Source organism: Lepisma saccharinum, chromosome 19 (assembly GCF_977018435.1).
Source record: "Lepisma saccharinum chromosome 19, izLepSacc3.1, whole genome shotgun sequence".
Classification (NCBI taxonomy): Eukaryota; Metazoa; Arthropoda; class Insecta; order Zygentoma; family Lepismatidae; genus Lepisma; species Lepisma saccharinum.
Window position 1 is genome coordinate 65125163 of NC_139247.1, and position 25166 is coordinate 65150328.

Below are 25166 nucleotides of genomic sequence, written 5' to 3' on the forward strand. Positions count from 1 at the left end.
GATGAAATGGACATTTACAAACAACCATGCCCGAGCGGAATTCGAACCCGGGACCTCTAGCGTTGCAGCGCGATGTGCTAACCACTCGGTCACGGGTGTTCGAAGTATTTCAATGTTTATAACTTAATTATTTCATATAAGCTTCATTTCAACCTGGACAAGTCTTTTAAAAAACACAGCTGATTGTAGAAGATCAACACTGCATTGGAAAATATTAGTATTCGCCCTTTATATCTGCATCCAAAGGATCCGGGAAATAGCCAATCTTTTCTAGGTACCTTGTTTCTCTATATCACTTAAAAATTTCGAGTGATCCACTTTGTTTCCGATCTTTTATAAGAAAATAAGCTCGGTGACGATCTGCATTCCAGTTGTTTACATTGGAAAATTCGCCACACCGGAGGTTCTCTTCCCGCCATCAATAATCGAATTGTCTGATAGATCATTTTTTGTTTACTCAGGAATAACCCCCATGTATTATGACATTCAATGAAGAATAGAATACTATCGAAATTAAAATTGTCGAAAAAATCTTAATCACTTTGTTGTCACTGGCACCGTTCAGTTTTCATTGTCAATTCTGGCTGTGTGCGCGCCTATGTCTACATAAGCGCAGCACTCACTAATGTGCCCTCAAAAAAATAAAAATGTGGAAACTACATTTTGCCACTTTCGCCACCACACTATGCTAAACCTTATGTACCAAGGAAAAATAAACTATCCTTGCCCCCCTCCCCCATCAGTTTTGGAACCCAATTGCCACCACTGTCTGATTCTTTTCTGCAGTCTAATAATGTCACGCTATACGTACAATTTAAAACAACGAATTTTTATGTACGATTCTTACGTCATTACGAATTCTTGTAGGTAAGTTAGGTGTTTTGCAGCAGAATTCCTAGATGTTCCTGTTCCACACAGAGACAGTGTTCGAAAACTTATGAACAAATGTACGGTAACATGGTCTGTTCTTGATAAGAAGCAAAAGGTGATACAGCGTGTGGTTCCTGGAGAAAGTAGACGACGTTGAAGCACAATTTTAAGAAACTCCTCAAGAATCCCTCCGGCGCCTTGCACAAGAAACATACATTACCATGACTCCTGCATGACGAGCTACCAAGCTTTTGCCACACATTAGAAGAATTGAAAGAAAACATCAAAAGAGAAATTGAAGCAATTTGTGAAAATTTACTGACGGACATGTGTTAGTGAAAATTTCTTAAAGAGATGCTGTAAGTGTGTAGATGTAGGAGGACAACATTTCCAAAACCTCTTGTAACAAGGTACGAGCTCATTTTAACTGTAACTGTTAATGTATATCTTATTGCATAGCTAGCTGTTGCAGTTCCGCGGGTCCAGTTTGCCGCCAGACGCGCTCGCACGGCCCGGCGCGCTAGCAGCCGTCCCACGGGCGACTTAGACACCGCTTCTTTGTTGGGTGATGTGTGGTCAGTGCATCGAATCCCGTTGCTTTTGTTTTCTGGCTTTCTCGACCCCGATTCCAACTCCGGATTATAAACACCGAAATTAGGGAGGTCCAACAGAGGGATTGGAGTCGGACGTTTTCCATTTTTCGCTTGCACGAAATGGTAATGCCCTAATCAATGAAACCCGAAGCATAAATTAATGGAATGGTATCACCAGATTTCAGTAAACTCTGTGTGGCAAATGGGTCGTGAAGCATTTACATCGGAAGAGTTACATTGACATTTGAAGAAGAGTACGCAGATGATACGGACCGGAGAGAGAGAGAGAGAGAGTGCGGTTTTGTGAGTGTGCTATTTGGCAAGATGTGCAAACTGATGGTCAGGTGTTTGACAAAGAAAAATATTCGTGCCTGTAGAAGTGTAGATTATTTTGAAAATGAACGGTATCTTAATAAACACTGACGCTGTAAGTGTAATCATTAGGAGTGTGCGGGATCCCGAAAAGTCGGGACCGTGATCGGGAAAAAAATTCCAGTCCCGATCCCGACTTCGGGAAATGACTTTCCGACTTTTCGGGATCCCGAGCAGTCGGGAAATATCGAATGGTCATTTTAAAAAGTCGTTAATTCTCGACGTTTTCTGCATTTGCAAGTCTCTGGAACTTATCGGAAACTGCTTTTTTTATTCCAGAAATGCAAAACAATCACTTAATATGAAAATGACTTGTAGAATTCGAAATTTCCAGGGCTTCGGGAAATTTCTAATATTTTCCGTCTAGAATGTCGGGATTTAAAATATTTCCCTGTCCCGATCCCGTCCCGATACAAAAAATTCTGTCCCGCAAACCCCTTGTGTATACATTTTCATTGGGACACCCTGTATATCTCTTGAACTTCGTCAGCAGAAAGAACGGAGAAAATAATTTGCAGCTATAACCTTCCTTTAATTCAAGATCATATTTGAAACCTGGCTTTTCATTGGTGATGTTAAATACTTGGTTCCTTCTAACATCAAATTTTGGCATTGACGAATAAACGTTGTGGTTCTGGGGTTACTGCAGTGTGTTCCAATATATATCTGCTACTGATCAGAGTTAACTTGCAGAAGCCTTCCGCTGGTGTTACTGAAAATGGCGTCGGGAGGAGAAATATTAAAGTATACGAATGTGAAATACAAAATGAGGTGATCCATGTCAAGGTAGAAACACCGAAAATACTGGCATTTGAAAATGATTGCAAATTTTTTACTGTTGGGAAGTACATACCTTTTTGGCATTTCAGGTAAGTATAAGAAAGCTTGTATAGCAATGGATTTAGAGTGACCCTACTTATCCCACTTCAAAGTTCAATTTGACGTTGAAGCAAGATTTTTCTTTTAATTGTGTTATCTAAGTTTGGCAATATATTCCTCTCTTTCTGTAAGTGTAAACCCTTTCTTTAAGTGTAAACCCTTAGAATGTGTTATTTTTATTTAGATTGAAGATTGCAGGATTAAATTGAAGGATTGTACAGTTTTCGATTATGTCAAAATTCTCCCAAACTGGAACATCCAAAAACTTTACTTTCAGAACAAGATTATATAAGTGTGTTCCAACTCTTATTCTCTTTTCTATCTCTCTCTCTGTTATTACAATGTTGTTATCCTACTCTGCTTATCTCTCGATCTATCCCTGTGTGTTCGTTCGTGTGTATTTGTTTTTCAGAGAATTGGTGATTTCGATTTGATTGTCATGGAACTAAGGATGTATTTAATGTGTCCATCTCTCACCCCTGAAGTCTTAACCATGTCCACAATTAAATAAGCAAGATAAGTTTAGTACAAAGTCGATTTATTTCCTCAGGATTGCGCTAACAGTATCTCAAAATTTATGTACCATTACTAATATTTAGACATAAAAATAATGGTCAGTAACTTTACTTTTCATAAGATGGATTTAACAACTTGGCATGAGTTTACAATACCAGACCACTCTCCAATTACTATAAAATTTCGCCTACTTACTACTTTCGGTGTCCTGATGATGTATCTGTAGTTCATATTTGGCGATCACTTGATAAAATTGTACATTTATGTGTAGAACTTGTAAAATAACCTTGCGATTTACCACAGTGATTGTCCATACCCAGCAATTTGGAACCATATTTCTTTTGCAATTCGTTAATGGTCTTCCTTTGCGCACAACAATCTTGCTGACATCAGATGAGGAATGCCTACGAGGTTAGGTTAGGTTCCATTAGCATAAATACAAAGAAAAAATAATATTTTAGCTAAGAGAACTATACCTTGTTGATTTCTTCATGTTGAGAAAATAGCGTTTTCCGTGGAGCTATTGTTCTTATGATAGTTACGTTACGTTAAGCAAACATAGTATATTTCATTTTTTGTCTCGATTTCCATACTTGACCGCCAATTATTACATGCAGATTCGTGATTAGGAGTTAACAATTAGTGAGTAGGCGAAATTTTATAGAAATTGGACAGTGGTCCAGTATTGTAAACTCGTTCCAACAACTTTTTGGTTATTCAATGAATAATCCAGTAAGAAATGTTTTGGCCAGTGGCGTGCGGTGCTAAATCAGGCAGGGGAACAGGTGACCTGCACTTGCCCCTCCCCTCCCAAACCTGTTGTTATAAATGCCTCAGTCTGTATATAGACATGTACCTTGTTCTACCTTAGTGAATATCATTTTTGGATTTATGTTCTCTAGAATACTTGTGCTGGTGTTTTTTATGAAACGATTATTGTAGTTTTGCTCTCCTTTTTCTTCTATTGTTTTTGTATTGTTGGAATTATAATTTTTTAATTGTTTAAAATATATATATATGTAAGCCTATTGTAATTGGAGCGAAAGCTCTGTTATAGGTGAAATAAATAAATAAATAATACAGTAGACGAAGCAAAATTCAACCCTTATTGAAATTAACCATATAAACATACGATACATATGTTGCAAATTGTCAGTAGTGATTTACATAAAGCACGTTAAAATTATGACAATAGCAATGTTAAAGCAAATATGATGTAAAGAAAACATTAAAAACAAAATTGTTGATGCGCAACAAAGATAAAATTAATAAAATCAATTTATGAGTGAACAGAGAAAAAAAATGTTTTGTCCAAACCAGTTTCATCCCTCTATTTGTAGAGTAAGTTGACATTTTTTTGTAGAGTTGAGCATTCTTGTAATTCAAACGTCCTCAATGCAATAATGGCAATCAGATGGCTGAGTTTTTTCATGACGTCTGTTAGATTTAGAAATTGTGACAAAACCCGAACTGTTTGAAACTCCCTTCTCGGGAACAAACAAGGACAACAATAATTTGCCACTGGAAGAGTATCCAGTTAATCATTTTACAGAGTTGTAGTAACTTGTTTGAAAATGCCTTATGTATGATTTCGTTTAATTTTTAATTTGGTTAGGATAGGTGTTGGTGTGCTGTCTTTTCTGTAAAGTTCAATGAACTATAAGCTTTCGTCTTTAGCCGGTCGATCATACAACATTCGCAACCTTACGCTCGCAACATACATTCGCTTTCTTGTCCTGCCACTTCGTGCATCTTGGAGCTGTTGGAACAGATGGACGCGAGCTGTTCCCACGGAAGCTATTTCGCAGCATTTAGCCAAGGCATTTAGCAGACGCTTAGACTGTAGAATAATCAGTTCGTTATGAATGGCAGATGCAAGTTAGCAATGAGAGTCAGAAAATATATACTTACTACACTCAAAACTATCACTACGACACAATTAAACTTTAGCACATAGCAAAAACTCGAAGGAAAACAAATTAGCTATATCTCTCGTAGGGAACAGCTAGAGTGTTCAGCTTCCATGGTGGGAGGTGGAACCATGAGGATCGTTTACCTTGCACGTGTTCGTAAATACTTGGTGTCAGGCAGCAGAGGGTGGAACGACGAGGGTAGGTGAAGTATACGAACATCCAGTCCCGGTGAAAGTTTTTCTTCGGCGTGTTGATTTCGGAAGAAAGAAGTGTTCTTATAATGTTGTTATAGATAATTTAAATAGCTAAAAAGGGTGATAAGTAGAAGGGAACAGCCTGTTCTCTCTGTTCATGCAGGGACCGCCACTGGTTTTGACATTAATTTTTTGGTAGGACAGCTATTTTTACACAAATGTTAGTGATCTTAAGTACACATAAGCTAGATAATGAATAAATGCTTCTTTTCTTTGTTCATGTACCTGCATGGGATTTGTTTAAGTATTTGACTAAAGAAGATGAAAGCTATGGTCTTTGTGAAATATACTATGGCATATTTGTTAAGGCATTAATTCGTCTGTTGTTTGTCAAAAAATTTTGCACATTAAGAAATACCTATCCTGTTCATCTTATAAATGCATGTATGAAGCAATTTGTAAAGGAATGACTAATATTTCATTCAATGTGTTCCCAAGTAGGGGTGGGGTGCTCAATTGCTCACTTCCTTTTGCAGCATAAAAAGTTTTCGGATTGAATTGACAATATAGAGAATGTCTCCAATTTTGTTAATATTTGGTATACTAACTAAATTTGGCCTTCTAATCACGAATCTGTTGTTAAATTGCAGAGGTCACGTGTGCAAATCGGGAAAAAAGCCGATATAATTGGATTTTTTTTAGAGCTGTATTGCATTGTTTTACGAACAAAATTTTAACTAAGCTTGCCTGACCTAACCGGAAATGGTTTCTGGGGCTATCCGTGAATGGTTTGTGGGGCTACCCGTGCATGGTTCGTGGGGCTACCCGTGCATAATGTACTGATTAGAAGGCCAAAAGTAGTTAATATACCAAATATTAACGAAATTGGAGATACTTTCTTACCCTTACCGTACCGGAAGTGGTTCGTGGCGATATCAGTTAACTGTTTTGCCAATGAGAACATATTGTAACAAAATATAAGTATTGTAGTACTAGCTTCCTCACTGCGCAAGATGCCATTTTTCTAGACGAACGCTTGAACACCATTGCCAAACTTACCTCTGTTCTGCCATGCTTCAATAATTAATGATCTGCAAGTAACGAAGCAACAGTGTGGCAACGCTGTAGACAGCGCAACGAATGCCGAATGTCACTTGTTCATATCATCAAACATGGTTCCTATGTTTCTGTATGGAGAATGATCGCAGTAATGAAGAACGTAATTTCGCAACCTATATACAGGGAGGTTATTTCAGTCGTTCACCGCCAGAGTGACGGCCGTTCGGCGGGCTCTTCATGCAACAGGTCCCTGCAAATTGCGTTCAGGAAGTCCGTAACAGAAACCGCTTGTTTTGTAATGTTTCCACTTTTCACAATTACAGTTACAATTACAATTGAAATAAGCACGTACCTTGTCGCAAGGATGCTGTGTGTGTGTGGAAAAGGTGTCCTCCCAAATACAAATATTTCTGGCACCTTATTTCTGACAGAAATCCTTAGATTAGACATCGTTACTTTATCGTCAGTTGTCAGAAAGGGAAGACAGCATCCCGGCGCATAAAGCAAACCGAAAGCGTAAAATGATATTTAAAAGTAATAATAATGATGATCACTAACCTCCTGTGTTATAAGAGATGTTGAAAATGACCTCCTTTAACAGCAATAATTTTATTTTCCTGTAGTTTACGGTTATTACAAACATAAGAAAACAGTTTTTTCTTTGTGACGTTTCAGGAGAACACACGCTCCTTTCATCAGACATTTATTTTCATTTTGACTAAAGATACAGTTATAACAATGGTTAGTAATTTTTAAACAAAAAGAATCTGTTATATAATGGATGTTGTCAATGTTACATTGTTGTAATATAGCAACTTAACTGTGAAAAAAGCAGTCTATTTTATTTTTATTTTAGAATTTTTTAAATTATGAATCCCAAATATCATCAGGTAATTCAAATTCATCATTGTTTTCACAAAGTCTCTTGATGTTTTCTGTTACATTAAATTTTAAAGATGGTGGCTTACTCCATTTGTGAAAAAGAAAACTCCACACTGGATCTATGTTACCATTTTCATTATTTAATTTATTCCAGTGTTCTTCTGCAATGAAGGAGGCTTCCCAGACATTCAACTCTGTGTTTCCCGTTAATCTTTTTAAAACCCTTCTCTTTTTAATCAAATGCTTCTCTTCGATGATATGAGTTGACAAACCTGTTCTTGGGTTTAGATTTATAATGTCCAAATCATGTTCGTGCCATCTTATTGCCATTTTCCTTGCTGTTTGTCCCACATAATCTTTTGAACATGAACAACTTATATTATATATTCCTGTGGTTTCCACATCTGGTAGCGAGTTTCTCATTTTGAATTCATTAAATGTACATTCCAAACTTCTTGGTGATCAAAAAACAAGTTGCAAGAAAACTAAAGGAAAAGAGAAATACAGACAAAGATGAAAAATCTGTTGAAAAGAAATTTGTGTGCATTCCATTCCACAAGGGATTCTCACATAAAATTGCAAAAATTTTTAGAAGTTTTAATTTCAAAATTGTTTTTAAATCACCAAGAAGTTTGGAATGTACATTTAATGAATTCAAAATGAGAAACTCGCTACCAGATGTGGAAACCACAGGAATATATAATATAAGTTGTTCATGTTCAAAAGATTATGTGGGACAAACAGCAAGGAAAATGGCAATAAGATGGCACGAACATGATTTGGACATTATAAATCTAAACCCAAGAACAGGTTTGTCAACTCATATCATCGAAGAGAAGCATTTGATTAAAAAGAGAAGGGTTTTAAAAAGATTAACGGGAAACACAGAGTTGAATGTCTGGGAAGCCTCCTTCATTGCAGAAGAACACTGGAATAAATTAAATAATGAAAATGGTAACATAGATCCAGTGTGGAGTTTTCTTTTTCACAAATGGAGTAAGCCACCATCTTTAAAATTTAATGTAACAGAAAACATCAAGAGACTTTGTGAAAACAATGATGAATTTGAATTACCTGATGATATTTGGGATTCATAATTTAAAAAATTCTAAAATAAAAATAAAATAGACTGCTTTTTTCACAGTTAAGTTGCTATATTACAACAATGTAACATTGACAACATCCATTATATAACAGATTCTTTTTGTTTAAAAATTACTAACCATTGTTATAACTGTATCTTTAGTCAAAATGAAAATAAATGTCTGATGAAAGGAGCGTGTGTTCTCCTGAAACGTCACAAAGAAAAAACTGTTTTCTTATGCTTGTAATAACCGTAAACTACAGGAAAATAATTCTATCATGCAAGCAATGCGTACATACAAGAAAAACTATTTAACAGCAATACAACACGTTTCTTAGGTTCAAGAGATCCTGTCTATCGTAATTCCCTGACCACTTTTCTGCAAGAATTCGTTTTCACGTAATTATCGTACATAAAAACTCTCTGTTCAAGACTATATTTGTTTAACGACATAACTAATGAATGAATAACAATTAACACACAATAAAGCACTGGCCATGAGTAGCACATTACAATAACACAGTATAAGCAACACGTGTACTGATAAACGCAAACAGAAGTGAACATGAACGTACACTGACGTCTGGTAGCCGACAGTGTTGCTAACCATTTTTCGGCAATGTCCCTACAGACGTAGTCAAAATGTCCCTACAACTGACCAAATGTCCCTACGCCAAGTAAAGCGACTAAAAAAATTATCACCTCATGAGCATGCAAAACAGAAGATAAAATATACACATTTACTTACCAAATCTTTCTGCTCGGTGCTTCCACAATTAATGAAGGAGCGAATTTACATTTGCCTATCCTAACTTAACCTAACCGTACCTGGAAGCGGCCCCGGTGCCTACCCAGCGTCGAATAACATGGGTACCTGGGGGAAACCCTGGGGGGTAAAGGCGGTCAGGGGCGTGATGCTGATCACATCACCCCCACTCACGACCGGATCAAGAAAGTGTGGGGCGTTACCCTCACACCCCCTATACGCCTTCATGGCGTGGTGCTATGCACAGGGGAACACTTTACCTTTTTTGTACCTGAATGGTTCGTGGGGCTATCCGTCAATGGTTTGTTGGGCTACCCGTTTCTCGAGCCCAAATTTTAACTATGTTTGCCTTGCCTAACCTAACTTAACCTAACCTTACCGAGAATGCTCAGTGGGGCTATTCCTGAATGGTTTTGCGGTAATTGTGATTACGAACCGATAAAAAATATTTTTTTCGTAGCACTTTAACATCATCGAAGACGCCATTTTAGTATCCTGTAATTTTATGATTGATGTAATGTTGCCAAATTTACCTGTAATCAAATCAGTTCTTCTACATCGTGATTGTCGCTGTCACATGTAAGCACGTTCTTTGGGCAATATACTGAAATGAATAAGTTTATTAATTAGCCCTCCTGCACACTCCACCTAACAATCTGTATAACATTAACAACTTTTTTACTGTTCTCTTCCGCTATTCTTACACAATCCATGCTCTCCAAGTATGAAATCAACAGTGTGGCAACGCTGTAGACAGCGTAACTAATTGTAATTTGTTCATATCAACAAATATGGCTACCATACTTGTATACGGAGAATCATTGCGAGAATTGACATGCTTATTTTACAACTTCTACACGTTAATTAACATTTTTTCCCCCTCACCCCAACATGTTAACTTGAGATAAATCATCACGAATAATTATTTCGTGAGTATAAGACGTAGCATAGAAATTACAGAAGGGTCCGGTATTGTAAATTCTTGCCTTAATGAATAATAGGGGTGTGCGGGACAGAATTTTTTGGGTCGGGACGGGATCGGGACGGTAATTTTTTTAAATCCCGACATTCGGGACTGAAAAATTTGCAATTTCCCGACCAAGTCGGAAAATTTTCGGGACGGGAAATGTTCGAAATTTCCCGAAGCACTGGAAATCTCGAATTTTAAAAGTCATTTTCACTTTAAGTGATTGTTTTTGCATTTCTAGAATAAAAACTTACAATTTTCGATAAGTTCCAGAAACTTACAAGGCAGAAAACGTCGAGAATTAACGACTTTTTAAAGTAAAGGATCCCGCACACACCTAATGAATAACGTTGAGTCGTTTACTGTTGATTATGTTATTTGAAGTCATACATGCTGCTGCTGTGCAGAGATAGATGTTGGTTGGTGATGCTGTATTTCCTGCAGTCTTTAACAATTCTGGTCCCATTTTATTTCCCTTTTTTGTTTTTGTATCACTTAACATTGAAAATATTCTTTCCGTTTCCGCTTTAGAATGTGGCAATGTTAGCACTATTTTCGCGAGAGTGGAAATGTTTTCAAAAAGGAACTTGCCTTGAAAGTTTTTGGCAACCGATAACATGTTCCAAAATTCTGATGGAGATTTGTTAGTTAGTTCTTTTTTCTCCTCTTCGCTAAAGTATCCAGATAAACTAATTCATAAAATGTCATTTACCAAGATTGAAAAAAGTACCTACGTTTTCCCTCATTTGGCAAAATCTGTCCCTACGTTCCTACGCGGGCGAAATTTAGTGAAAAGTCCCTATGCTTAGGGACATGTCCCTACGGTTGGCATCACTGCCGACACGTGCAGTATGAATCGCCCTCTCGCGGCTGACAACTCACCCAACCCCCGATAAGCTGCCGGCGCTGTCGCGACAACTGAGGATAAAGTAGCGATGTCTAATCTAAGATTTTCTGTCAGAAATAAGGTGCCAGAAATATTTGTATTTGGGAGGACACCTTTTCCACACACACACAGCATCCTTGCGACAAGGTACGTGCTTATTTCAATTGTAATTGTAACTGTAATTGTGAAAAGTGGAAACATTACAAAACAAGCGGTTTCTGTTACGGACTTCCTGTAATGCAATTTGCCGGGACCTGTTGCATGAAGAGTCCGCCGAACGGCCGTCACTCTGGCGGTGAACGACTGAAATAACCTCCCTGTAGATGTAAGTGTACAATTTCTACACGTCATCCCTAAATCTTAACACCAGATACTTTACCAGGACTGCATATTTAGTGAGTATAAGAAGTAGGATAGAAATTGGAGATATTCTCTGTATTGTACATTCTTACCAATTTTTCATTAATCTTCCGGGATAAAACTTTAATATCTAGTTGTTACTTAGTGTTTCTTCATGTTACAATTTGTAATCAACACTGTGAATAGGTGACAACTAGACACCTGAACCTATAAAGAACCAGCCTCAATTATTACGCGAAAGGCCACCTGGGGTCAAATTTGACCCCATTGTGAAAATTATTAAAATGAATTCAGATTTTGAATTATTTAATGGGCAGTTTAAAAGGGAATTGTTTCTTAGAAAACAAACATCTTTTTACGTTCCAAGATGACAGCAATATGCAACAATCAGATGATTGTCATTTAAAATATGTATGAATGTTCAGTTTTTACTTCTGTTTGCAATATAGCTAACAAATTATACAACAGTTTAAATCCTTTTTAATTTTGATATAATTGATACAATAGATAACAATGAGATGATTGTCATTTAGCCTATCTAGTATTTCCAATTATAAAAGTTCAATATTTACACTGTAGCACCTTTTGAAATGTAATAATATAATTGTAATGCACTTAATTAGAATAGAATACACATGCAATACTAAAACTTAGGCTAATGTTTTATGTGCTTGGATTTGTTAATATTTCAGATGCAGCCTCTACAGAGGAGTGTCAAGACCTGAACGGCAGAACAATACCCAGTGGGATACACTTTGTTCCTGGACCTGACACTTGCACACTTTGTGTATGTGACAGTGGAAATCCAAAGTGGTGTAAAGCTGTCCTGTGTTCACCACCACAGGTAACTGAAACTTTAAAAGTCACATTTCAGCATGTTAGATCTGAGAGAATTTGCAATTTAAGCAACATGTAGTGATTGAATTTCTTGCTGTTCACAGGATAGCTCAGGTGCCAATCGCTGATGCTTGTAGTATGTTTAAGGTGGAAACACTATGAATATGAGTAGTGTGCATCTTTGGATACAAATAAAGATCTATTTATGATGATTACAATCTATGAAGTTAATAATACAAAAATTATCACTTGTTTTTATTAGTTATATTTGTTAGTCTACCAAGTTATACTATACTCTTTACCTGTGCTGCTTTGAATAATAAAATCCACCTTAGATGCAAATTTATTATGCCCCCCCCCCCCCTTTTGCTGGGTTCAATACCTGGTGGAGCAAATTGCACAATAGTTCGATTCCACTGTAAACTCTAGGTCCAGTCCTGATTAGCCATCCAAACTCTCCCCTCCCATCTTTTTACAAATCCAATTAACAATTAGCTCGCAACCAGTATAACAAAAATTAATTTTTAAAAAGGTATGTTCTGCTTGTTAGGCCACCTTTTTTTTGACTGTCCTGAATTGCAGACGTCAGGGAATAGAATCAACAAGGTGGCAAACATTCAACTGGAACCATGCCTGTTGCTGTGGCTCCGCCAGTTGACACGTTATGCAGTGGCATGGAAGCAGACCTCGCAGCCTTCATATCCCAGCCATGTTCAGTGTCAGATAAGTTTTGTGGCCAAGGCAGTGTGGAGAATTCATTGCCATGGTCCTTCAATCACTCCGAAATGATCTGAGCCTGCTTACAGGGTGTGTTGTCCTGTTGAAACATTGCACTGGTGGTGTGGCTGCATTTAGTCAACAGGTTCCTGTAGCATTCAAGTGCTGTAGTATGATGACCAACAGTCTGAAAGCATTCCAGGACAACGTTCCCCAGGCCATAACACGTCCACCACCAGCCTGTTGAACGACGATGGTGCTGGCTCATAGGTGCAGTTTCCATGACGTCGAGTCAACAGCGACACTTTGTTGGTTTATGACTGTTGAACCCTAGTCGATGAAAGCTACATCACATGTCCAATGTGGAAATTTGTTATACTTCCAAACTGTTGTACTGATGAGTCAAATGCTTCAGTGTTGTTCATCATTTCTGAGATATCAAATGTGACTGCTGAGATATCAAATGTGACACCCAATGTTTGCCTTTCAAATCAACCACACGTGGCCAGCTGGTATGTGATTTTTTGCTGAATGGCTGCGCAAGGTTTATCCAGTCTTGGTACATCCTTCATACCGTGGTATGGGAACAGCCAAGAGCAGTGTTTCCGAGATACTGGAACTATTCCTGTAGGATCCCAACTATCTGCCCATGGTTGAATTTGCTTACGTCAGTACATTTTTTCTTTATGGACACCTGTTGCCTCTGTGTTACTCGTGTGACAATTTCACCTTGGTATTGCTGTGCTTCTGGGTAAGAAGTAAAAATGTTCCTAATAGTAAAATGTTGCTGAGGATACCTTCTAAGAAATTTGAGTAGATCATCTTGATATGCCCATTTGTTATGTGATAGATATTTTTTTTACATTTTTGTTACTCTTGCGACCGACCGATTCATGTTTTTTTGGGGGGAGGGCGTTATTTTTTAACAAATTATTTTTCAGCAAATAAGCATTATATTGTTTGTGAAGGTTAATATTTTCTGAGTAATATAACATAAATTATGCCATGTTTTGCATTAAAGAAATCATAACACACATTAAAAATGTTAGCATATATATTAAGTTGATTGTTTGGGTATATTTTACTTTGCATTTCTGCCACTTTTAGCTAATTGCAAAGATTGGGATTAGTGATGATATGATGAAGGAACACTCACAAGGAACATCCCTGGTTTCAATCCCAGCCTGGGCATGGATGTTTGCAAGTGTCAATTCATCAATTTCATCATATCCTCACTCATCCCAATCTTCGCAATTAGCGAAAAGTGGACAAAAGCGAGGTAAAATAAAGCAAACCAATCAATCTCTTTAATTTTTGTTGTTTTCACTTTTCAGTTACATATAATTTATATATAAACTTTGTTTCATTCCTTGTGAATGCCAATATACTGTTTATTAGGTGTATTTTTTTTTATATAAGGAGACAGGTCGCTTATTGATTGTCTTGTATTCTTGTTTTCATGAAGTGAAAGTTGTATAGGTGAGTAGATTCTATATTGTTGCCATTTTTTTTTCAGGATTGCACATCATTTCGTTTAGGTAATTCCTGCTGTGAATTTATATGTTTAGATGACAAATTGCCCACTTCCCCTTCCGGGGGCAATGGCAATGAAAATAGTACAGACTTGGGACTCCGACTTGTAGCCAGCGCAGTGACTGCAATATTGTCCTTGTCGTTATTGTTCTTTTTAATTCACCGTTTGCGGCAAAGAAAAATAAGAGGTATTTATTTATCACTATGTTTTTACTTGTTTGTTATTGGGTATGTTTTGTGTGTATGTGTGTGTGAAGGAAAGGGAGAACAGCCAGAAGGGTGGATTACACCAAAATCAATTGAAATAGATCTGTTGCGCAACAGCCCTTGAGAATCAAAGCCACCTAGCTACAGATACTGACTACCAACTTCACTCCCGCATGCCTCAGCTGAGGTGAGAGATCATCCTACGATTTACGGGGTGACGTGTGGTGAGCACAACGAACCCCCAGTTGGTGTTGTAGGTTTCCATGACCACATTAGGCTATTCATTCATAGCTCCCCAATTTCCTCACAATGGTGGGTAGCCATTGGTCCCATACACTGGCCGAAATCTCAGGAGAAAAGTTGGTACACTTTCCACTAGGAGACCCGAACCAGTGCACGTCCCGTAACCTGAGCCCAAAGTCTGACGCCCTAGACCACACAGCCATGGTCGGGACATAGAAGTAGGAATTCTCTCAAGAAAAAGAAACTATTGGTATTTTTCAGTATTCTCATGTTCTGATTGTACAGTACCTTTTTTCTTTAGGGCTGAACCAATACTATTTGAAATCAATACCTGTACCGATACAGGCCAATAACATACAGTCTTCTGTCCCAGATTGATTTTCCCATTCTGCATGCCCCTAGTATCAATAATTAAGTGGGACAGTTAACTAGGGTGTCTGCTTTATTCATGTTGTTTTCCAGAATCTTAGAAATTTGAACTGTTGTACAGTTGCACATTCACAACTAAAACTATGAAATATAATTGGATATTTCGTTCTCCATTTTAGCACATGACTAAGTTTTAATAGAAAAGGATTCCTACATACCATACTGTTGTGATGTTAGTTGTTATCTCAAAATTGTTGTGAAGTAACATAATTTTCAGTATCTTCTAAGCATGTGACCATAGATCTACTGTTATTACGCATCCTGATGAAGATTTAATTAATGAAAGCCTCGAGATAACAACTAATTAAGATCCATAGTAAACTGGTGAGAAGAAAATAATTAAACCAATATGAAAATCATTGTAGTTTGATGGGTATCAGACATATTAGTTGGAGGTATTGAGGTATATGTGTGTGTGGTAATCAATACAACAAAATTGTTTTATGTAATCGATAGTCATGCATATGTGAAATAGCATACTGTGTTGTTCATTTTTCATGTTTTTCAGAAATGCTAGGTGCTCCCCTACCATGTTTTGTCATGCAATTTAGAGTTTATTAATCAATGTGACACTTTCTAAAGTCTGAATTATCATGTGAGTTATGCAAATCATGGAAAATTGATTAATTCTGCTGTAAATATTTGAGAAGGAGAAATGTACTTCTTTACACAGGAATAACCTTAATACTTTAGCAACCACATAACTGGATTATTAGAAAGGAAAAAATTAATGTAGTTTTTAAAGTCAAATGTTGGATTATTTTTACCATTTTAACACCAAAATGCCATTTTATATACTCCTTTTGATTCTGAAATCTGTTCAGTTTTTGTACCGAAATCTTGATCTTTTATTCACCATAAATATGTTGTGGTTCTAGGTGTCGAGACATGTTAGGTGGAGGTATTGGTGTGTGTGTGTTTGTGTTGGTAGGGTAATCAATACAACAAAGTTGTTTTATGTAATCGGTATTAACTTGTAAATAAGAAGTGCTTAATAATGTGTGGCATATCTTTCTTTTGCAGGACGTCAAAATCGCCAACTTCATGAAGACCAACGAAGTTTAGGTAGCATTGGATATATTGCTGGAAGTTTGGGGTATCTTCCAGGAAGCATCGGATATCTAAACAACGAAGATCGCATTGAATTCCATTATGAGGAGCCCCCGGCCCATTATCTTCTGTGGAAACCACCCGAAAACTATTTCCCAAGAGGGGAGGCACCACCTCCGTACGAAGAAGCATTGGCTGCCGCTCGAGTCGAAGCGTTGGCGGCCGTGAATCCTGCTCAGATAACCGTAACTCCAAATAGTGGTACCGAGGTTAGGACTGCTCACAGGTCGGAAAGAAATTCCGGCACCGTAGAAAGACCCACTGTCCCCGTGACTTTTTTAGCGGAACCAAGCAGTGAAGCGAGGGAACCTAGGCCGGAGCCAAGTGCCGACGTGGAAGTTATCCGTTCCGATGCCTTTTACGAGGACATGCGTTCCGGAGGGCCTGCGTCGGTTGTCGAATGCGTGAATCCCATGGTGCACATCGTGCCGGTCGGCGAAGAGGCGGCCGGCGGAGAAGCAAGTGCAGGTGCGGTTTGCCCGGTGTTGGACCCGCTTAACACTACTCTCAGTGTGATGAACGACTTGAATAAAAGTAATTGTAGTTGCCCCGATGACAATGATGACTACCGCAGTGAGTGTGAGAATTGTAAGAGTGCGCACGGTAGCAGATACTTGGATATTGAACCGAATATTACCCCACACGAGACGATGACTCTTCATAGACGCCCACCCAACTACCCCCAGGAGGATGCTCATGACTATAGAATAAGTCACACACTGCCAAGCCAAAGCAGACGTTTAAGGTGAGCATATTTTTTTAAAAAAATATTGTAGTAGAGTTATTTATTTTAATTTTATGGTATTTACAATTGCGGTATTCCACGAAATGCAATTAACACAATGAATTAATATGAAAGTTATTATTGTTTTTAATTGCATTAAGGTTTAGATGTTTGTGAATACATATAATTTGCACATTTCACCAATAAAAGTTACTAACATCTGCAGCCTATATTTTTATGCAGACAAATGAAGTCAAAATTTGCTGCCTTTTTAAAGCTTTGCACAAATAACACACTTTTGTTAATGCTTTTCATGCATTCAGCCTACGTCGTTATGCTCAAGTTTTTTTTTATTTGTTAGCAGACACCACAAAGTACTTCATAATTGTATGAAATCAATTCAATATAAATATATTTATCCAATCTTGTGTTTAGAACTTTAAATTTTGTGTGTAAAATGTCACACACGTAACGCTGCAATGCCCCAATTACAGTGGAAAAGCCCTTAGCTCATATGCATTTGAAATTTTAAATCATTTTTCACCATGTTTTTTAAAGTCTTGAAGTGCGGGACGGCTGGTAGCTATATTTACCAGCACCGCGTAGCAGCAATTAACATGCCATTTCTTCAAAACTACACATCCTATTTCAGTTCCGTGTTTCTTCTTCATTTGTGTACGTAGGAGGTATGATATACTCAAATTACAAAACAATGTATCCATTGTTGCTATTATTAATGAGTGCAAATTCAAAGTTTCTTCATTTATTTTCTGAGTGGGATGGATCTGATAAAATGGGCTGAAACTCTTAACCACCGCTTTTTGTTGATATACTATTTCACTTTTGTATAAGAACAAAGGAACATGCTCTCGTGTGACAATTAGGATCCAGTGAGACATGCCCAATGTTCAAAATTTCCAAAAAATTACTACTTTTGAAAATATTGCATAATTTTTTTTAATGCAGAATTGGTGTTATCTGCCTTCAAGGAGTAGTCTTTTGTCTTGCTTCCCTGCAAATTTGATCCATCCAGCATCCATAGGGCTGACACTATATAGTCCAGGGCCATTTGTAATCCCATGGGTTTTTGATGAAGAGAATATATGACTACTGGTAATATGTTGCTAGTGTGGTACACAGTAACGTACTACCAGGTGTTTTCCTCGCAATTGTGGCAGAAGGCCTGTGTGACGTCATATATCCAAAATGGCTACCGTTTCTTGCACTAATTAAGAAAATCCATCATAACTCCTTTAATAGTGGTTTTGGAAAAACATTTATAGATACATGTTTTGTTCAGAATTGAAAAAGAAACAAAAGTGATTCTTACAGTTTTTTCATATCTCGCACTGTTATGGAGATATATCTAGTGAAAATATTTTGTGCCCTTTTCTGCAAGGATTCTATTTTCCACAATTGGTCAAAATTACTCCTAAAGGAGTTAAGGAGATATGGTCGTTTTTGTTTGTTAATGTCTGCAGAGGCAGCCATCTTTGATGTATGATGTCACACAGGCAATACGCCACAATAGTATGCATCAACTAAATATCACAGGCAGTAATTTTCCCCCTTTATATGCCAGAATGTCAAGTAAAGTGTAAAATATGTATAGAATCCTTGCAGAAAAGGGCACAAAATATTTTCAACATGTTGTCAATGTCATCCATTATGTAACGGATTCTTTTTGTTTAAAAAACTACTAACCATTGTTATAACTGTATCTTTAGTCAAAATGAAAATAAATGTCTGATGAAAGGAGCATGTGTTCTCCTGAAACGTCACAAAGAAAAACTGTTTTCTTATGCTTGTAATAACGGTAAACTACAGGAAAATAATTCTACAATGCAAGCAATGCGTACATACAAGGAAAACTAAAGGAGTTATGATGGATTATCTTAGTGCATGAAGCGGTAGCCATCTTGGGATTTATGACGTCACACAGGCCTTCTGCCATAATTGCGGGGAAAACACCTGGTAGTACGTTACTGTGTACCACACTAGCAACATATTCCCGGTAGTCATATATTCCCTTCATTCAAAAACCCACGGACTATAGATATATTGACATATGCCCCTGGACTAATAAGCAAAATTCAGATTTTTTTCTGTAAGCTTTCAACACTCCGCTCTTATACATTGTTGTTCTTTTTTTCCCAGTATGTCTATTTTGAACCCAGCTTAGCATGTTTGTTGTAATGCACCACTGCTGCATACTACATTCTTTTTTTCACTTTGATCAAGTTTTGTGTAAAATTTTAATTTTCTTCTTCTTCCTTTAACTGTCATTCCAAAAAACATAAAACTGGTTAGTTTTTGAGCTACAATTTTTTTGTTGCAAGTAGCATCAAGTTTGCAAAGCGTGTGCTTGAATAGTTTCTGTCCAGAAAGACATGCTTATGATCAGTGTTCGAAAAATCTTCTTCAGAGCTAGGCGCGAGCTCTGGATATCAGGCGCCAGGAAACCACCTACTAGCAATTGTGCATACAGTGTTTCAAAAGTCGCTCAACCAAAACTTTGAAAATGTATATCTTGAAAAGCGTAAGAGATATTTACACCGGGTTTTCTGCATTATAAAGCCTCATCCATTGAGATATTTTTCAATGCTAAAAAAATTATCAGTTTACGCCACACAGAAAATTAGATAAATTAATACCTGGCAAAAGGCAGTGTTAAAATTTTTCCAGAAATGCATTTTTGAATGAGAAAAATATGTAAGAAATTATCAAAGGGTCATACTTAGATGTCTGATGCCATGTCAATCTGTCATTTGCGAACGATATTGATCATGTGCAGCATTTGATAGATTTTGGACTGGCGATTTTATGGGTTGAGTGGTGAAAAAGTGCCATTTTTGGTACATATCCTATGTAAATGGCAACATTAGCAGGTTGAAATTTTGTCAACAGACGCACGCAACATGTGCCACAGGTTAGGTGGCAGAACAGCCTCAGGCTGAACCTCGCCCACGGAAATAAAGAATCTTCAAAATTTCGTACATAATACAGCAAAAGATCACAGTCACCAGGCTGAAAATTTTAGTCGCCATGGCGACCGGGATTTTTCGAGCCCTGCTTATGATGGTCCGTCATTAAATTTGATGCACGTTTGAACATCATTAGGAAATCTAAAAGTGGAGCCAGTCAATATGTGCATCACAAACATGTATTTTCAAATAAGCAGACAACAATTATCATTTATAGTACATACCATATCAAATCTCGGTAGTCTTTTCTTGTCATCCTGGACATGGTGAATCCTTGGCCTCCATTAAATAATCCTCATACACATTTTCCCTCAAGACTAATATTTGAATACAGATGATTATTTATTGAACATTGAATTCCTGAAGATAGTATACTCTATCATGGGAACCTCTGGAGCAAGGCCATGCATATTGGTAGAGAAGGGGAGAAAGCGAGTGGGCAGAGTTAAGCAGTACATGCTGCTGCTGGTTAGCTGCAGTTGCTTTTTCCCCTCCATGCAATCCCATTCCCAGGCATGCGGTTATTGGCACAGTCCTCTCAAGTCACTACTTGCACAGAGACTTACTTTTGCTCGCTCCAGAGATCCCCGGGACAGAGTATAGTAAAGCAGTGTTAAAAGTGGAACCATTCACTGTGAATCAACAATCACCGATCTACAAATAACAGTGGTACTATAGAACTTGAATAAATACAATATCCACATGAATATACAGGGTGTCTCAAAAGTAAATGCTCAAACTGACACAGGTGAAAGTACACGATAATAGAAGCAAAAAAGTCTCAGTAAACATGGGTCTGCAAACGAACCATTTTCGAGATAATCCAAATGTGTGATTACAAGCTTCATTTTTTGTAAACGTCGTCCTAGTTGGTAAAATGCTAATAATGTGTGCGAATGTGTGGGTTCAAGTCGTACCACCTCTCGGAAATGTTCTGTTTTGTAAACAAACAGCAAACCTCTGACTGCGCAAGGAGTAAAGCACTCTGTGTTTACAAAATGCAATCAATGACTGCTTGTAACCACACGTTCGCACACATTATTAGCATTTTACCAACTAGGACGACGTTTACAAACAATGAAGTCAGTGGCGGCTTGTAATCACACATTCGCGATTATCTTGAAAACGGCTCGTTTGCAGACCCATGTTTACTGAGATTTTTTTGATTCTATTATCGTGTACTTTCACCTGTGTCAGTTTGCGCTATTACTTATGAGACACCCTGTATAGAATTTATTTGAGTTAGTATTCAAGTAATAGATTTTATGACATACAGTAATACTTCTACTAAAGAGATACCTCTGAATGAGGGACATTCCTTCATTACTCACAAAGAATACTTGGGGAGAATATGAAGAGGTAACTTCTTTATAATGGATGCATACACTGAAAACTATCCTGCAGCACAGATTTAAAACTTCCGAACAACAGACAACCTTAGAAAAAGAGAAATGAAAATTTCTGAAAGTCCGAGGTAACAGTGTTGCAGTAGGACCAGATTTCATTGTCACTCAGTAGTTGTGATTATTTGATGTCAGCGAGATGTATTTATGTATTTTTCAACCTTGAAGAGTGCCTAATTGTTGAGGCTCATTGTTTTAAAAATGCATACAATTTTTATCTGGTCAAGTGCGTGGCACGTGTGTTACGTTGGCAAACATGAAAACAACAAAAAGACAATGAATAATGTCGAAATCACAGATATTTTGCATAATTATGGGTATAAGTATTAGAAGTAAATATGGAAAATTTACATCCATGGTAAATTTTGTTCTTTCGAGAAATTCAAAACATTAAAATACATAAAACATTTTGAAGTTAATCTTCAAGCGGCAAATAATCAACAGCTTCTCTCTGGCTCTCAAACAGGTGAGTTGTGGAAAGGATTCCAAGCTTTCAAGAGGTAAAGTCACTCCCAACTTCAGGGTAGAAGAAGAAACGAGTGACATTAGCTCTCAAAAGCTTGGAATCCTTTCCACAACTCACCTGTTTGATGGCCCGAGAGAATGTTTTCATAAAACATTTTGTTGTTGCAAAATCAAGTTTAATTGCATTGTAAGTTTGTTTCCAATTAGAGGACACTTCTCAATAATGGGAATTTTGCATTCACCATTCATGTCTGTTATATATATGTCTGAGAAGTTTGGTTCAGAACTTCTACTAACAACCTCAAGTCTCTATTTTTTTCTTCTTGGGAAAACACAAAAAAGAATACAGTAAACCTTTGAATTTGCTCTGGCATTTCCCGGAGCCCTGGGCGCTCTGACAAGTCTAAATTAACCTGTATGTTTGAAAAATGAAAGAAATCCATCATAATTCTTAAAACTCCCACCTCCCTGTTCTGTTTTTGATGGGTTTAATGTAACGTTGAATTCTTGAAGATAGTATACTCTATCCTGGGAATCTCTGGAGCAAGGCCATGCATAATGGTAGAGAAGGGGAGAAAGCGAGTGGGCAGAGTTAAGCAGTACATACTGCTGTTTGAGATTCAATTAGTTTACGAGATACAAAACTAGTGAAAAATTCAATATTTTGCATTAAATATAGTATACCTAACTTCATTTCTTATTAACATTTTGTGTTAAAATTTTGCAAGCTGTAATTTGGAAAGTCAATGAACAACATTACAATCCTGAAATATATCTACAATAAAGTATATATACGAGGGTGTGCTGAAAAGTAAGCTTCCTAGCATGCATTTATAGTTACTGGAACTACAGAGCCCTTGCAACCCAGGGACTTCATTCCATGTTTTATCATCTCCTGAACAGTTCGTTCCACTACATGTGTGTGGAAGGATAGTTGGTTTAGTGTGTGCTCTCTGGAAATGGGGTCTGGATGATAATTTGTGGTTCTCTATCGGAGATAATCTCTTGTCTCTGAAGTGATAATCCTCAGCATCCCAAGTAATCCCGGTTGAAGCCTGGAATTTCTACATAGTCGATCTCCTGTTGGGTCAGTAAAGACAGTATTTTTTGTCTTGTGTGACACTTTGTGATTTTTTTTCTTATTGCATTTTGGAAATATCTGACAACTTTCCAGTGAGATGGCAGATTTTTTTTCCAGTTCATTTATATTTATTATTTGCTCATTTTCCTAACCTAGTAGCACAGTTATGAACATAGACTTTCTGTAAATACTGAAATATATTAAATATCACAGTTGGAGGGTCATATTTTCTTCCCGGGTTCAAATCCCGGCATGGTCATGGGTGTTCTTTGTGAACCTTCATGATATCATCATGCATCTTGTTGATTAGCCAAATCAATCAATCAATCATATTTTCTTCTCTGCTTTCTGTTATATGGGCCTCCCAAATAACATAGTGATAATGTTTTTACCTTGTATTTAGGGCATTCTAGGTTTGATAACCAATGAGGCACAGTCTTTCGGAGCCCACTTGAAAGTGTACATCCAGTCCCAATTAGCCTCTCAGGGCATAAATTGAACTTAAGACAAACTTTGGCTTCCTGTCATACTTTTCGCCAGGTTACCTTTGTTTACAGTGCATTTAGATTTTTTGTTCAATAATAAAAACCTTGTCTTATCTTCGTAATAATTTTTAGCTTTAATTCAGTAAAACATGTCAGGATTGGCTATAGAAGAGTCGGATGCTGGATTATATTTTTAGAAAATTAATCATAGTTTCACTTTTAAAATGCTTATTTGTAAATAGGCTCTAATGAAATTAGACAGCTGAGTCAGTAATTTTCACCCTTATACTAGTGAATCATGACAGTGTCACCAAAAATTAGGCAAATAAATTAGTTACATAATGGTATTGTTTATCTATGTAACAAGTGATTGAATTCATTTGATTGTGTGTCTGTGCGTGTAAGTTGAAAACATTTTTATCATAGAAAAATAAAAAAAATGATATGCGTCTACAATAATTGTAAAAAACGTTCGTGAATTAAATGGTTACACTGCCATACAGTGTATCAGTCAATTAATGCATGTAAAAGTACAAGAAAGAGACATATACATAACAGATATAGGAATTTCAAGGTTGACCTTAAAACCAGTTTCATAAAGAGCAAGCGTGTGGTGCTGGTTCTTTGCATGTTAAGGTAATAATAGCTTGCACTTGGCTTTCATTCTACTTAATTTGCATTGTCTTATGCACTTTCTCACTTCAGTTGACAGCTAACAAAAATGAACATCTTTTCTTATTTGGGAGAAATGGTCGTAGTAAAAATTTCATGGTTTTGTGGTTCAGAAGTATAAGCCTTGTGGTTGCTTTTAGTTAGCGCACTCTCTTGAAGGACTTTGCTTTTGAATATCTCAATGAGTAGTGTAATATTTTATCTTATTTTCAAGCTCAATTTGTGATATTTATATGTTAGTGAAACTTTGATCTGTAAGAAACTTTGCAATATTAAGAAGACATTGGGCCCAAGCCTAAATCCCCATTGAAAAATGGCTTTAAAGTTCCAAATTATGAAAAATTACAGATGTATAGAATTTCATAATTTTGTCGTGAAATCAAACTTTGTGTGGTTTACTATCATTGTTTAGATATTTGTGATATTGTTGGATCACCTGAAGCCTACTTTTGTCCCCCCAATGGCTGTGCAAGTTTTGAACTCCAGCTACGGGATACATCCAGGTTCGAATCTCCCGGGGAAGTATAACAACTTTTCTACTGAGATTTTGGCCTGTGACGAAATTTGGAATCTATGAACGAGTAGCATAATGTGGTCATGGGAACCTACAACAAGACTGGAGGTTTCGTCATGCTCGTAACTGGTTGAACGATCTACCACCTCTGGTGGGAGTGAGGTCGATAGGTAGGCACTGGCTCTTGTGGGCTGTTATTATTTATTATAAGCCTAGTTTTGATCACAGATATCTAGACAGCAGCAAAAGCAAAGAAAGATAGAATATTAAATTGAATTCTCAAGAAGGAATGTGAGGGTACATCATTCAGTAGTCAAATAGCAAAAATATTTGTTCCTTAACACCTTGATTTAAAATATTGTAAACAGATATAATTTTTCAGAATGTGGAAGTTCATAGCATTTTTTTTTTTTAAGTAGTG

General features: G+C 37.1%; 1 protein-coding gene across 2 annotated transcripts in view; it reads left to right on the forward strand.

Annotated features, from left to right (window-relative positions):
- The first annotated feature begins 2527 nt into the window (after positions 1-2527).
- The window catches only part of LOC146002901 (uncharacterized), a 32930-nt gene continuing 10291 nt past the window's right edge, over positions 2528-25166 (forward strand). For both annotated transcript variants that reach the window (XM_083140982.1, XM_083140984.1), the window contains exons 1-4: positions 2528-2704; positions 12034-12185; positions 14412-14616; positions 16331-17162. In XM_083140982.1, coding sequence (XP_082997108.1) covers positions 2653-2704; positions 12034-12185; positions 14412-14616; positions 16331-17162 — 1241 coding nt within the window. In that variant the 5' untranslated portion in view covers positions 2528-2652. The remainder of the gene's footprint in view (positions 2705-12033; positions 12186-14411; positions 14617-16330; positions 17163-25166) is intronic.